The 16,367-nt window shown below is 42.7% G+C and overlaps 1 protein-coding gene across 2 annotated transcripts in view; it reads right to left on the bottom strand.

Moving 5' to 3' along the window:
- Positions 1-15,935, bottom strand: part of ddx11 (DEAD/H (Asp-Glu-Ala-Asp/His) box helicase 11) — an 81,351-nt gene extending 65,416 nt beyond the window's left edge. For both annotated transcript variants that reach the window (XM_072268052.1, XM_072268053.1), the window contains exons 1-7: positions 15,724-15,935; positions 10,835-10,978; positions 8,937-9,170; positions 5,770-5,856; positions 4,257-4,411; positions 2,882-2,924; positions 678-785 (exon numbers count right to left, since the gene is read on the bottom strand). In XM_072268052.1, the coding sequence (XP_072124153.1) occupies positions 678-785; positions 2,882-2,924; positions 4,257-4,411; positions 5,770-5,856; positions 8,937-9,170; positions 10,835-10,975 (768 nt within the window). In that variant the 5' untranslated portion in view covers positions 10,976-10,978; positions 15,724-15,935. The remainder of the gene's footprint in view (positions 1-677; positions 786-2,881; positions 2,925-4,256; positions 4,412-5,769; positions 5,857-8,936; positions 9,171-10,834; positions 10,979-15,723) is intronic.
- Positions 15,936-16,367: the final 432 nt, after the last annotated feature.

The raw sequence follows: 16,367 nt of genomic DNA, 5'->3' as shown, positions 1-16,367 counted from the left end.
TTCCTGGAAGGAGACAGTATGAGAAGTCATACAGTACAATTCCCTTCTAACCTCTACTTTGATCAATACCGCAGCTCATTAATTTCCCTGCTACAATGGCAATCAGCATTTAAATATACAAGTCATCAAGGTACACATTACCATTTCAATCCCATTCTTTCCCATTATCTCAGTCATGGAGTCCCTGGACACCATACTGCTGTTGCTGCTACTGAAGCTATGACCTGCACCGAGTCAAAACACTGGTGATTTATCTCTGCTACTTTAGTCGTCTCAAATGAATTACGATAAAACCCGATTTTCTAGAAGCAGATGGAATTTCAAAAGCAAAATAAATACTGCAGGTGCTGGAAACCCAAAATAAAACAGACACTGCTAGAAGAACAGTGAATCTTTCCACTGAACTATTAGTTCTGATCAAAGGTTGTCCAAATAAAATATTGTGTTTTCAATCAGCAGAGAATGATATTACTTTATCTCTGCCAAACCTGCAGAATATTTGCAGAACATTGTGTTTTAATAGTGGTAGGATATCTCATTTGGCCAGAATGCAGTGACATGGTTCAATTCCTGTCTTAAAAGCATAGATGCCAACCAATAAAACCATAGGAATCCCAGCTCTACAGCATAGGAATACTAGATCTAACAGCATGGATATGTCCTCTTACATCACTTACCTGTCGAGACCCAAGCGACACAAGCCTAGTCTCTTTACCAAAAGGACTTTTCTTAACTTCATGTATGAACTGAGTGAGTTGGGAATGTGTGCGACTGCAGTAATAGATCTGGGAAGAGAAAAGTAGCATGAGGTTAGCTCAGTGGGTGCTCATACTTCTGACAACCTCGGAGTTGCCCACTGCCTGCCTCGCTTCACATCAGAATATTCCTGGCATTAACCCTGTCTGAGGAGGAGGAGCATTCTCATGGTTACCTTCATACCATCACCACCCACCCCACCTCCTGTAACTTAAAACATTTTCTCACTTCTCTCACTCGCATGAAAGGTTGACTCGACATGTATCCTCAGTTAGAAAGGAGAAGTGGAATATTTATTATTGTTGATGTGATTATAGGAGAAGCAATAGTGACTGGTGTCAGTTTGCAATCAGAGGTGGGGAAGTATAAGTGCGGTCTCTGCTGGTCAAGGTTGCAATGACAGAGGTGGTGGGGCAGTAGGGACAGAGGGGGCAGGGCAAACGCAGAAGAATCAGTTTTGGGAGGATCACAGGGTGACTGAGGATAGTGGAGAATAGAATGACAGGAGGCAAATACTTTTACTAGACATTGGTTTGAATCTGCATGCTATCAGAAAACACTCTTCTCCCAGGAGTGAGTCAATGATGGCTAATTCCAGCAGAACTTAGCCTGCTGGAATCTGATCCTGCCGCATTTAGAAGCATTGCAAAGGGAACAACAACGACGTTATCCTTGCTTCCACCCTCACCATAGCATATAGTCACACCCGAGTACAGGGTGACACACATCAGGGGACGAGTCAAATTTCCAGAGTACCCAGTAATACCTGAAAATGTTTCACTTAGAATGGTGATGGGACTGGGTGGGGGTACAGACCAATTAAACAATGGTTATTACTGAACATATCAGGCTGCATCTAAGGAGAGGAATAAAGAGTCTACATTTCAGGCTAAGACCCTTCATCATCAGGACTCAAAGAAATGTGATGATATCGGCCCGAAATATCCCTCCCCATAGATATTGCCTGACCTGCTAAGTTCCTCCAGCATGTTGTGTGGGTTACTCAGCACTCTGTTACGGAAATCTTCCTCCTTGTCTGTTACCTCTAGACTTGTCTGTTTCTATGCACGACTGGTTGGCCACCCTCTTCCTACCGTCCATGAACTGTTAAGCAGCTAGCACAATGGCAAGAGGTATCATTGCTGTCTCAGAGCTTGAGAGATATAGGTTCAAGTCTGTGTAGAGTTTGCCTGTTCTCTCCATGGCCATGCAAATTTCCCCTCATTCCCTCCAGCTTTCTTCCCCAATCCTAAAACATGCTGGTAGATTAAATGACTATGAATTACTCCTAGCATAGGTGAGCGGCAAGAAAGTTGGAGGAGTTGGTGTTGATAGTATGTGAGGGAGCATAGCTTGCCTACAAGCTATGTACGGAGGGTGATATGGCACTGATGGGTTGACTCTAAGAGCTGACATAGACTTGGAGTCAAAAGACCTGTGTTCAAAAGGAAAATGAAAGCTCTTCATGCCCACATTCACACCAGATCCTAGTTACCTGTTACCCTATTCTTGCTGAATAATACTGATACTGTTTAAGCAAAGGTCAACTTTAAGAGTAAGCGGTAACACTATTACAGCTCTAGTGACCCCAATTCAGTTCCCAACACTGTCTATAAGGAGTTTGTATGTTCTCTCCAAGACCATACGTGCTTCGTTTAACTGTCATTTATTTATTTATTTCTTCTACATTATGTATTGCAATGAACTGCTGCTGCTAAGTTTACAAATTTCACGACACATGCCGGTGATAATAAACCTGTTTCTGATCCAGCGTCCTCCCACCTTCCAAAGACACATGGGTTAGCAGGTTAATTAGTCACAAGGGTGTATTTGGGCTGCATGGGCTCATTGGGTGAAAGGGTCTGTTACCATGGTGTATCTCGAAATCTGATAAGCTGCACAATTGATGCTCTTTGTTTTTGGCCTTGAGTGTGTGAATTTAATCACCAGTGCTGGAAGCTGTGCTGTAAGTATTGGGATTTCCTCCATAAACCCTCCCTCTATGATTTCTTCCTTTAAGATGCCCCTGAATATTGCTCTCATATTCACTGGGTCTAACATGAAAGCCCTTTGTGATGTATATTGGGCAACAATATGTGAAGTAGGCAATATCTGTCCTCCAAACCTTAGTCACATGTTCTTCCTCCAAGTCATCCTCGTCAGACAGGCTGAAAAAAAAAGGAAAATGGTAAAACCACCCGTAAATCATAAAAACATCTTCTCATACTGTGCAACACAGCAGAGATCAATGTCCCACAGGCTTTATACGTAATTTTTCAGTAGACAGCACAGTCCAAAGTCTATATAATTTACTCCATACTTGGTTTAGTAAGGTCCAAGGGAGACTAGCAACCCACTCAGATCTTCCTCTGTGACCTGTTTCTCAGAAGTAGAGGTCAACTTGCTCATGTCCAACACTTGTTAAGCAACTGTTTCCCAGGGCGGAAATGGCTAACAAAATGGAACGTAATTTTAAGATGACTGGAAGACAGTAGGAAAGCATAGGGGGAACATCAGAGGTAGTTTTTTTTTAATCTGCACAGTGGTGGGTGTAGGGAATCCTCTGCCAGGAGTGGTGGGAAAGGCAGACACATTGGGGACAACAGAGGGCTAAGTAGGAGGGAAGGGTTAGATTGTTCTTAGAGTAGGTTAAAAGGTAGGCTGACGGGCCTGTACTGAACTGTAATGTTCTATGTTAACTGCTCTTGGTACTGTTGGACAGAAAGCAAGAGCACAAACACTGGCTTGTTATTCTTTTCTATAGCCTACTGTCATCAGGGTCAGTTGCAGTTTCCTCTGCCAGCCTGGCCGAGATTGACTAACTGGTCAGGGATTACAATAACCATGTCTAAAGTCAGTTGTCCTTCCCATTGGGGAAAGCTGAGAAATGTAGAAGGTCAGGTCGGCAATTTTGAGCTATATTTTAAAGTCGCCATCAACAAATACTGGCCACTCAAGTTCTCAAATATTGTGACAAGAAATATACAACAATACAATCTCAAGGACCTAGAACAAAAAATTTCCAGAGCAATATAATGATCTGTGTTGGTTGATGCTTTGTTGGTAGCACTCTCTCCTCCAAGACAAAAGGTTGTGGGTTCAACTAACTCCCACCACCCCGAGAGATGTGGGAGATTTCCAAACAGATAATGGCCTTTCCGACAGATTGGTGCACTGTTGTAAACAGCAAGTTTCTGAGGAGCCGTTAAACTGAATTGCACCTGCACTCCGAGATGGATATAAAAGATCTCCCGTTCAAAGGCAAGTGGAGCTTCCCTCCCCCCACCGAGTACTCTGGTTAACACTCTCAGGATGTGATCATCAATGTATTAGTGGGATGTTGTTTTGTACTCAAGCACGCAGATTTCACCACAGAAACAAAGCCTCAGAGCACTTCATTTACTACAAAACACTTCACTCTGCAGAGCTCACAAAAGGAACTACTTACTGCAAGCTTTATTTTTCATGATCACAGAAACGATGCTAAGACTTGCACCTACCCTGGATCCTTTGATTTTTTTTCATCATCACTCTCATAATCTGCCAGAATGAAGTCCTCATCCTCTTTGTCCAGAGCATCAGTGTTGGATGCCTGTTCAGAAGTCATCACTTCTTTACTCATCTGAATGAGGCGTTCGGTGTCATCAGCATCCCTCTGGGATCAAACACAAGTTAGATTATGAGTATTCCAGCAATCATAGGTAGGGGTAGACATTATTTTACAGAACAGAGAAAATATTAGATACAGTGAATAGATAATGGGCTGTCAGCCTTTTAATGAGCATTCAGAGGGACGTAGGAAACTGGACTCAACGGGCACCAAGTGAACATCAAACTGTGAATGGCGTCTTCACTGTGCTCTGTACTGCTTTTGCACAAGGAATAAGCCACTCTCAGGTTGAAGGAGCAACAGCCCATCTTCTATTTGGATAACCAAACTGATGGCATAAACATTGATTTCTCTAATTTCCAGTAATGCCTTCCCCTTCACCCTTCTCTTTTTCCATTCCCCATTCTGTCTCCCCTTTATCTCTTTCAACTTCTCACCTGCCCTTCACCTCCATCTGGTGCCCCTCCTCCTTCCTTTCCTCCCATAGTCCACCCTCCTCTCCCATCAGATTTTTTTCTTCTTCAGCCCTTTACCTATTCCACCTATCACCTCCCAGCTTCTCACTTCATCCCCTCCTCTCCCCACCCACCTTCCCCCTCACCACGTTTCACCCATCACTTGACAGCTTGTACTCCTTCTCCACCCCCCAACTTCTTATTTTGGCATTTCCCCCTTCCTTCCCAGTCCTAATGAAGGGTCTTGGCCCACGATATTGGCTCGTTACTCCCCACCGTAGATGCTCCCTGAGTTCCTCCCGTATTTTGTGTGTGTTACTCTGGATTTCCCGCATTTGCAGAATCTCTTGTGTTTAAGACACTATTTCATTCTTTTCTTTAAACAAGTCCTCCACCCATACCTCAGCACTGTAGCACTGCATTACCTTGATGCCGCATGCAGTGACTGCTTAACAGACACGACAATGTGTAAAGCTTTCTTTAAATATTTCCTTACATAGACTTACAAGTAGTGGAAATGGGTTTAAAGGACAAGTGGCAATGGACACTACTCTAAGAAACGGCCTGATAGTGTAGCAGTTACTACACTTTCCAGCGCAGTAACGAGATTCATTTCCCTCCACTGTCTGTAAGAACATACGTTCTCCCCATGACTACATGGGTTTCCTCTGGGTGTTCCGGTTTCCACCCACTTTCCAAAGATGTATGGGTTACATTAATCGGTCACATGGGTGTAATTGGGTGGCACAGGCTCATTTCAGGCCAGAAGATTCTGTTACCAAATAATTAGCCAAATAAAAAATAAAAATAGAAAATAACTGCAGGAAAAAATTAGGATGATGCAATGAATAAGGGAGTACACCAGACAAATCCAATTTATGAGCAAAATTCCAACTTTAAGTTCTTGTTTGCAGAATCCCTCTGCATCTATTGTTTACAGAATCCTACCTTGCGTTTTGAGGCATATTTATGCTGCACATTGTTACGCATTTGCTCCAATCGTTCCTCTCTTTTCTTTCTTCTTAATTCTTCATCCTAGAAACAACAATATAGTTTCTAAATATTCCCATAGTTTGTAAGAAACTCTATGGGCATAGACATTTGATTTCTTTATACACCCAAATACTTTGAGATTGTTACCGCTGATGCAGTTAAGTCAGATTACATGGACTGCCAAACTTATCAATCAGTCGGTTATCCACTACAATGAGGGAAATGAGAACACAAAGTAGGAAAATGCCACTCTTTAACCAGGGGCTTTTCATTTATCATTAACTAAGACAGGATTTTCACCACATCCAAACCAGCAGCCACCCAGGGAGCGGACTCGCTGCGCTTCTTCTCACCAAGTTACTCCACTGATGCAAAACCAGAAAATGCTGGAAGAATTCAGCACGTTCTCAACAACCTTCTGCCATCATTTGCCTGCCTTCTCTTGACTATTGTTTCTACAATGATTCAGTGAACTTTATTCAACCATGCCCTATTGTTACAATGTTGTCACTTCATGATTTCAATGTCCTTTAAAGAAGCTCTCAATCTGTAGCTCTTTCTAACCTTGCAAAAGAGCTTTCTCTTGGAAAAAGAAAACACTTCATTTGCCTTTGACGTGTTTTTCTTTTATTGATATTTAATTTATACACAGCTCCCAATTATATGAAAGTCAAAAGCAAACCAAAGAGTAGTTAAAACAAAGAGCTGATTACTGACTAAAGGAGGAAGAAGTCAGAGGTCAATGAGGCAGTTCTCATTAGGGGAACAGAGGTGGAATGGGTCAATAACTTTAAATTCTTTGGTGTTAACAATATAAAAAGGATCTATCCTGGGACTAGCACATAGTGTCATCACAAAGAAGATACAAGATCATCTCTAATTTTTTTTTAAAGTTTGCGTACATTCCACGTCACCAAAAACTTTGACAAACTTCTATAGATACACAGTGCAGAGTACCCTAACTGGTTGCATCATGGCCTGGTATGGAAACACCAATATCCGGGAATAGAACAGGCTACAGAAAGTGGTGAATGTAGCCCAGTCTATCACAGGCAAAGCCCTCCTCACCACTGAGCACATTTATAAGGAGAGCTGCCACAAGAAAGCGGCATCAATAACCCCACTCCCCCCATCCCCACAGGCCATGCCCTCTTCCACTGGGCAAGAGGTACAAAAGCCTTAGGTCCCACACCACCAGGTTCAGGAACAGTTAATACCCTTTAACCATCAGGCTCCTGAATTAGTGTGTATAACTTCATTCACCAGTAAACTGTACTGATTCTATGACCTACAGAAATCACTTTCAAGGACTCTTTCAAACTCATGCCCTCAGTACTGTTCTTTTATTTGCACAGCCTGCCTTCTTTTGCAAATTGATTGTTAGTCTTTGTCTAAGTTTCATTTTTCATAAATTCTATTATATTTTTTCCCTGTAAATCCCTACAAAAAATAAATCTCAAGGTAGTATATGGTACCATACATGTACTTCGAAAATACACTGACTTTGAACATTAATTCCCACACTTGTGGGCCGAATGGCCTGTTCCTGTGCTGTACTCTTCTATGTTCCACTCCACGACTCAATAATATCAGATAACCATCCACTCCCAGGGGAATATTGTATCATTTCTTAATGCATGCATTACCAAATGACAATGGATTGTGAAACGGGCCCAGCAGAGATTGCACTTTCTGAGGAAGCTTAAGCAAGCATCACTCCCCACTAACATCTTAACTACATTCTACAGAGCCGTGGTTGAGAGTGTGCTGACCTTTTGCATCACAACCTGGTACTCCAGCTGCAGTGCTGTCGACAAAAAAGCCTTGCAGAGCGTGGTTAGGGGAGCAGAGAAGTTGGGGTCTCCCTACCTTCTGTCCAAGACCTCTTTCAGAGTCGATGCCTCCAGAAGACACGGTACATCATTAAAGACCCTTCACACCCTCTCCATGAACTGTTTGTTCTCCTGCCATCAGGCAAACGTTACAGGAGCATCAAAACTAAAACCACAAGGCTACTAAACAGCTTCCTCCCACAGGCAGTCAGACTGCTAAATAGCTGCTCTACCTGACTCTGCTTTTGGACACTTTTAACTTGCACTGGACACTTATAACTTGATTTTAACTGACACGTGGCTGTTGTGTTTTACTATTTATTGTTATGTTTATTATTTAGAGCTGCGTTTGTTATGTTATGATTGCACTGCTCCTGGGAAACGCTGTCTTATTCTGCCCTGCAAAGCTGATGTACGGTTAGAATGACAATAAAGTTTTTTGAATCTTGAATAAGAGGACTGCATGTTCTCATAATCTAATTTCCAGCCTCGTATTTCACCTTCCTCTCGGTACACTTAGATTAAATTACCTTCTACTTAAATTTCTCCAGACATGCTTCCCTTACCATCCTCATTCAGAAGGCACCAGTACCACTTTACCATTCAATCACTTCTGGTCTTCACCCTACCACAGAATCCCTCTCTTGTTCTTACTGACCCTCCTTACGTGTACGATCTCAATTAGAGCCTAATTTTACAAAGAAGGTTGAAGTTCTAAAACTTTAAATCAGATTCCCTATCGCCGATGCTGACTGACCTGCTGTGCACACCATTAAACCTTCAAGCAGATACACTATTAGAAGAGTTGGTCTGTAAGGACCATAAGACCCTAAGACAAAGGAGCAGAATTAAGCCATTTGCCCCCCCCCCTTAACAATTGATGCCCTTACTAATCAAGAACTCAATCTCTGCTTTAAATACACCCAATAACTTGACCTCCTCAGCCTTCCCACAGATTCACCACCCACTGGCTAAAAAAAAAAAGAAAAATTCTTTCTTAACTGCTCTAAGGTGATGTCCTTGTTTTCCAAGGCTGTGCCCTCTGGTCCTAGACTCATCCACTATAGGAAACATCTACTCCATGTCCACTCTTTCAATATTCGATAGGTTTCAATGAGATTCCACCCCCCCATTATTCTAAACTCTAGTGAATATAGGCCCAGAGCCATCAAACCTCTGTATTGTTAACCCTTTCATTAACAGAATCTAAAGTTAGAAAATCCAAATATTACTCTCTCAATAGCATACAAGGGATAATAAGATAATTCTAAATCTTTTTTTGAAACGGACCTTTAGTTTATCAACCAGGTCACGTTCAGCCTTCTTCTGCACAAATTCAGTAATCCAGTCCAATTCACCCTCCAAGGACTTGGCTTCCAACTTCTTGGAGGAACTCTGGAGATCTTGAGACTGCCACTGCTGTGGAAGTCGATCTTCCAAAAGCTCGGCTGCTTCCCGTTTCTTTTTCTCTTCAAAGTCTTTGAGCCAAGTGAGTGCTCCACAGATGAGACTGAGTGACTTCCCCTGGAGAAGAAAGACAGCCATATTTAGTACAGCAGAGGAATGATAAATAAATAGATCAAAAAAGAAAAATTATCCCTGGGATTTGTTGGCAGAACCTACTGCTCCTCTACCCATCTGATCTTGTATACAGAAAAAAATCATATTGTTTTATTTAAAGTGAAAGCTGCAGAATGATTTTTTTCTGTTTGAATAAATTCAACATAGTTAAATATCATGAGGTACGTCTTCTTACAAGGCAGTTTTTCAGGAACGACGATGGCTTGATTCCACTCCAATTCTGTGAGTTCAAGGTGACAATGTGACCCTCTTTCACATGTGCCAGAATGTGCCAGAAAGAAGGCAGTGCACTCCCCCTGCCATTTACACAGTGCTTTTGAAAGCTCCAAATGCACGATCTTGAAAGCCTCAATACCACTAAAATATTCTGAGCACTGATTCCCAAGTCAGTGGGGACGTTGCAGTTTTGAAGCTTTGAACACATCTTCTCGGCCTCCACCACCCCTGTAACTTCTTTACACGACACCTCAGAATAGCGTGTCTGTTTTCAGCATCTTGGCTAAGCCATGCAAATGATGTGTTTGCATACCTGAAACTGACATCGACAACTGCTGAGCCACGCAGCACACACAAAATGCTGGAGGAACTCAGCAAGCCAGGGAGCGTCTATGGAAAAGAGTACAGTCGATGCTTCAACATTTTGTGTGTGTTGCTTGGATTCCCAGCATCTGCAGATTTTTTACTGGTTGTGATTGAATTCCTGACCCACCTTTGACTCAGTCAATAATAATGGTGTCATCAACAAATTTAATTATGACTGTACTTAGCCACTCAATCAAAGATATAAAGCAAGTACAGCAGGGAGCTAAGCACCCAGCCTTGTGCACCTAGTCTGACGGTGATTGTGGAGGAGATGTTATCACCAACCTTTATTGAAAGGGATCTGCAAGTGAGGAAATAGACAAGGAGGTAGGGGGCCGAGATCTTGGGAGCTTAGTGATTAATTTCGAGGGGATGATAGTGTTGAATGCTGAACTGTAGTCAATGAAGAGCATCCTGATGTATCGCCCACTGATGAAACTGTACTTACTGCTGTCATACCTTTCATCTTGGCTCTTTCTCACTATAAATCATGCATCCACATCTATACAGGGAGCCCTCGGGTTACACCAGGGCTGGGTTCCCGAGAACAGTTCACAACCCAAAATAATGTAAGTTGGAAATGAACAAACCAGTGCGTTTGAGGGGACTACAGAGATAGCTGCGATGGGAGAGCGAGCAGGCACAGGAACAACAGCCGCCGGCCGGCCTCACTGACTCTAAGTGAGCAAATGAGTCTGCACTGCTATTGTGGCTCAGTGGGGGGGAGGGAAGAGAAGCAACATGGAAATGCCCTGATTCTTATGGCAACCAGTAAACCCACCCCCATCCACCGCGCTGGTGTCCCACTCGCCTGTACGTATGGCATGTGCATAACTCAGGGAGGACTTGTAAGTGGAAGCTTACTTCCAATTATTCTCCTGTGGTGAGTTTGGTTACAACGTTGCTGTATGTAGAAGCTGGCAACTTCATTACCCACATCCAACCTAGAATGTCCCAAGGTTGAGAGCCCAGCCATATACAAATGCAAGCTGCTTTTCCTTTTTGTTTAATGTTTAAAAACTTACCGTCCCAGTGGGACTCTCAAATATTCCAATCTTCCCTTCTTCAAGCACATTGTATAGTGCAGCCATGAATTCCTCCTGGATGGAGTAAGGCTTGAAGGGAAACAAGAACTTTGTGGAAGTTTGACCCGTCCCCTCGGCCATAACCTGCAAAACACAGGGACAAAAAGAAAGGGAGACCATAAGTAATCACAGAATAAAGCTAGTTTAAACTAAGTGTGGTCATAGTAATTTAATACATTTTGTAATTTAACCCAGCACTTCAAAATGAAAATTTGAAATTCCCAAATGTTCTTCCAAGAAGAAAACCCACACTCAGCTCAGTCAAACCTACATGATCTCAGATCTACTAAGAATAGTACACAGTGCAAGTGTTTTTTTAACAAAACACTTTGGTTCCATCGACTACTTAAGCCTCAGGACGACAATCTCCGACCCCGCCAAATGTGTGAGATTAAGGCACGAGCCCACACCAAAACCCCGTGTGTGTGGATGCTGCATGATTCATTAACCTGTTACAAATAAGTGCCATGAGATAAGACAGTACACCACATACAATTAAAACATTTAGCTTTATAATTCTTAATTTAACTAAAGGATTAGTAAAGAAAGAACATAAAAAAGAAAAGGGCCTATTTTAATGAAATAGTTTAATGTGCACAAGGTGGAGCTCATGATTTCCCCTTCGCCGATCCTCGTTCGATCTCATCCAGGGCTTTGTTGAATCACGGCCCTGCTCCGGGTCTAATCCTATGACTTCTTCGCTCTTCATCTCCTCAAGCCCAACCTTAGTGTCCCTCACCAGAAAAACCTCCCCGTAATCCAGCCATCCTAATTGGATGGCACACAATTCTCCTATCTCTTATCTTCAACAGTAAACCTAACAAGCAGCTTACAGAGAACAGCACAAAAATCAAATACAGAACAGCATAACGGTAAAACAAATATGAACCAGGGCATTAGATTTAAAAGGTTAGGAACTTCCAAGTCAGAAGATAAGCTGCCTCTCCTTACACTTTGCTGGAAGATGCCAGAGATCATAGTAGAATTAAAGCTCAGGGTGCCATAGCCTTAAGACTCAACACTCAGTTTAACAATTTCAGATAGTAAATCAAAACAGCTGTTCTTCATATTTCCAGCATAATATTTTTTTCTCTCTTTATTTTCTTCTGGCATCTCAGATTTCATTCAGCTCCTTTTTTTCTTATAATGTAGAAGATCATTTACCCCGTCAGGTCTGGCAGCTCACAGAAAAATGCTACCAGTTGCAAATGTCATATAATTGCCCTGCAATCCATTCCCATCAACTTCCCCCATTCTCCTCCCAAATGCATCGGGGTAATTTCCAGTGGCCAATTAACCTACCTTGTCTTCAGGATGTGAAACCACAGCAGCTAAAGGGAAACCCTTGCATTTTTGGGAAAAATTACAAGCTCTTCAACTTCTACAAATCAGCATCATATCACAGACCTTCCCTTTTTTAAATATCCATCCCTGCTCTCGTCTTCAAACATTAAAGTTTTTCCTAACTTTTCCCAGTTCTGATGAAAGGCCATTGACCTGAAACATTAATGATTTCCTTCATTAGGTGCTACCTGACCTACTGAGTTTTCCCAGCATTTTATGTTTTCATTTTTAAAACATAAACAGATGCTGCCTGGCCTGCAAAGTATTTCTGTGAATTTCAATGTTTAGATCAGGCTTCCAGTACATGAAACATTTCGCTTTTAGATGAATTCTAGAAAAACAAAGTCAGGTCAGGTTTAGAAAGTTAAAATTAGATAGGAGTCTTGAAGAATATAAAAAAGTAGAAAAAACAAGCAATAGATTAGCAGGACCATGAAAGGTCCTAGGCAAGCAGAATGATAACTAGGAAGAGTGTAGGACCACTTAAAGGTAAAGGAGGGAATTTACTCTTGGGAGTCAGAGGACACGGTCAAGGAACTAAACGAGTACTTCGCATCTGTCTTCACCAAGGAGAAAGACTTAAAAGATAGTGAGAGCATACTAATATATTAGAACATTTTGAGATAAAGGTGCTGATGCTGGGACTCTGGAAGAGCATTACGGTGGGTAAATCCCCAGTGCCTATATCCCAGATTATTGAAAGATAACTTGAAGTAAATTTTTGTATCTCCACTAGCAACAGGTGAGGTCTTGGAGGACTGGAGAGCAACCAATAATGTTCCTTTGTTCAAGAGAAATAGGAAAAAATAAATCCAGGAAATCGTAGGCCAGTGTTTCACATTAGTGGTAGGGAGCTATTGGAGGGGATTTACTCACATTTCAAAAACCACAACCTAATTAGGAATAGTCAGTGCTGTGTAGAGGTAGACAGGTCTTGAGTTTTCCAAGTAATGAGGTGATTGACGAAGGTGAGAAGTAGATGCTGCCAACTTGGATTTTAGTAAGGCATTTCATGTCTCTCGCAGTAGGCTGACCCGGAAGGTTAAGATGCATGGTAACTTGGTAAAATGGATTCAGAATGGGCTTGTCTGTAAAAGACAAAGGATAATGGTGGAAGGGTGTTATTCAGTCTGGAGATCTGTGACCACTGATGGTGCAAAAGGATCAGTGCTGGAACCTCTATTGTTTGTGAATATATATATATATATATATATATATATATATATATATAAAAATGATGTGGATTAAAATGTAGATGAATGGATTATTAAGCTTGCAGAGAACACAAGGATTAATTGTGTTGTGGTCAATGAAGAAAGTTGTCAAAGGACACTGCTCGATTTGGATCAGTTACAGAAGTGGGTGGAGAAATGACAGATAGGGTTTAACCGACGCAAGTGTACGATGGTGCACTTTGAGAGGTTAAATGTAAGGGGTCAGCATACAGTTAAAGGCAGGACCCTTAACAGTATTGATGTATAAAAGGACCTCGGGTTCCACGTAGCTCCCTGAATGTGGTCACACAAGTAGATAGGCTGGTGAAGAAGGCACATGAAGGGAGGGAGGAGAAGGTAGGAGAAGATCACAGCGCGCGCGGCCGTTCTGAATGATATCGTATGTGTTAACTAGGGGCCGTGCGCAATCCTGATCTGATGGAGACTGCCGTGAGAAGCACAAAGGAACACCAGGAGAAACTTCTGAAATGCCCACTTCACTGCCACTGCTACTGTGTAATTGATCTCCGGAGGGGAAGGCCCCAAATCCTCGGCTTTGCCTATTGCCGGGGCCGGGGTCAAAGCACTCGGCAGAGATGGTGCTCGGTGTCGGAGGCTCAGAGTTTTCGGACGGACTAAAGTGCCTGTGGTCGGGTGCTTCCAGGGTGCTGCATTGGCAAGTTTGCAGCGCTTGGAGCTCATGGTAGGGAGAGTTTTTTTCTTCCTTCTACTGTCTGTGTGAGATGATGGGACTTTCGAGAGACTTTGAGACTTTCTACTGTGCCCATGGTTTGTTCTTCATCAAATTACGGTATTGTTTTGCACTGTTGTAACTATATATTATAATTATCTGGTTTTTGTCAGTTTTTCAGTCGGTTTGTCTTGTGTTTCTGTGATATCATTCTGGAGAAATAATGTATCATTTCTTAATGTATGCATTACTAAATGACAATAAAAGAGGACTGTGTATCCTCATAATCTAATCTAATATGACATGCTTGCTTTCATTGTTCAGGGCATTAGTATAAAGGTCATTGCATGTTAAAACTTTGGATAGATTGCACTTGGAGTACTGGGAGCAATTCTGGTCACCCCATTAAGGAAGGATGTGTTGGTTATGAAAAGAGAACAGGCGAAGATTACCAGAAAGTTGCCTGGAGATCTCCTCAAGAAATTGGACAAATTTGAGGCTGTTTTCTCTGGAGTGTCAGAAGCTGAGGGGAGACCAGAGAAATTAGACAACATGTTTTTTTAAACCAGGTCAGAAGTGTCAAATACTATAAAACCTGTATTTAAACAGGGTGGGTGGGGAAGCTTAAAGGATGTGTGTTGGATAAGTCTTATTTTAATACAATGGTAAATGGCGACAGGCTGGCAGAGTTATAGTGGTAGCAGATAAAGCTTTTTAAAGAGACCTTTAAATGAGTACATGTACAAACAGGGTATGGATAACATGCAGGCAGAACAGATATAATTTTATTTGGCACTGTGTTCAGCACCAACATTATGGTTCACATGGCCTGTTCCCCTGCTGTACTGTTCATATGCGTCACTTCTTCCACCAACTAACCTGCTCTTCTTCCTGCCTACACACTGATTCCGGTAATCTGCTATTTTGCAGATCTGACTGAACACAGCACTTTATTTTCCTCCTGTCTACGCACAAATAGCTTTTCCTTTTCTCAGTAGACAGAAAGCATTTACATCAAGTGCATGTTTTTACATAGATTCCATTAGTTGCAATCATAAACAAAAAAAAAACTGCATATGACAGAAATCTGAAGAATGCTGTGAGACTGCTGTGGAGAAACAAGTTTGCAGTTTCTCTTTGAAAGATAACATCCTCCTGCAGCTGGTGCGCCTAATAATTTGGAACAGTAACCCCTTTCTGATATTATTTGGCTGATTTTACAGTATATTTTAACATTTAATTACCTCCAGTTTGGCAAAGCAAGATCCTTTGCTATAAAATAAGACCAAAATTAAGGAATACCATTCTCATCTTTACAGGCAATAACAGGGCACTACAACACATCCCAGTGCATTGTAGGGCAAAACAAAACCCTTACTGTGAACTCCCTTCTCCCACACCCCAGGGTAGATCCCAATATCATCCGCTCCCGTCATGCAAAATAAGTGACAATTAGGTTTCCCCTCCCCCCGAACTACATTGTCTACAGCCTCATGAGGGACCCCATCGCTAGAATAAGACAGCGAGGGACTCCCACCACACATTCCCGCCCAGGTCAAAGGGGCGACACTTCACTTTACCGCTGCAGGACTCCGGCTCCGGAGCACGCTCGCTGTCACCGCGTCAATCGGCAGCGGTCGGCCCAGTGGTATGAGGTGGGCTCGGACCGACCCAGCTCCCGGGCCTTCAGCCACCTCGCCCCTGATCAGAGCACTGAAGGATCGCGGGGGTCAGACGTGGTGCCAGACACCCAGCCGCGCACCAGCCTGAGACCCAGGGCCCAACTCCGGCGTCCTCAGGTTCAAAGAGCGCGCGAACGAAGACACACCTCCCCGGTGACCGACAACAACCAACGACCAATCAGGGAGACCCAGTCGCCCAATCGCCAGTCCTGTGGGCGAGGTCAATCAAAGCCGGTACCAATCACAACACGCCTTCCTCTCCGTCTCCACCAACCACATTCTCCTGCGCCATACCTATTCCCAGCCAAATTGGACAGTGTCAGGCAATCAAATTCTCCAAAACAGTCTGAAAAAACAATCAGAGTACAATTTAGATCCAATTTCCCTATTAAATAATTTCCAGCATCTGCAGAATTCCTGTTGTTCAAGTACGAGGCGTTTTTTTCCTTCCCCATTTACGTCCTATATAACAGTTCCCAAAGTGGGAGTTTATAAGGGTGCGGTAAAGATAATGGGGGTGGGGTGGTGTGGTGGGGGGGGAT

This window comes from Mobula birostris, chromosome 9 (assembly GCF_030028105.1).
Source record: "Mobula birostris isolate sMobBir1 chromosome 9, sMobBir1.hap1, whole genome shotgun sequence".
NCBI classification, from domain to species: domain Eukaryota; kingdom Metazoa; phylum Chordata; class Chondrichthyes; order Myliobatiformes; family Myliobatidae; genus Mobula; species Mobula birostris.
This window is presented reverse-complemented; position numbering and strand designations above follow the sequence as displayed.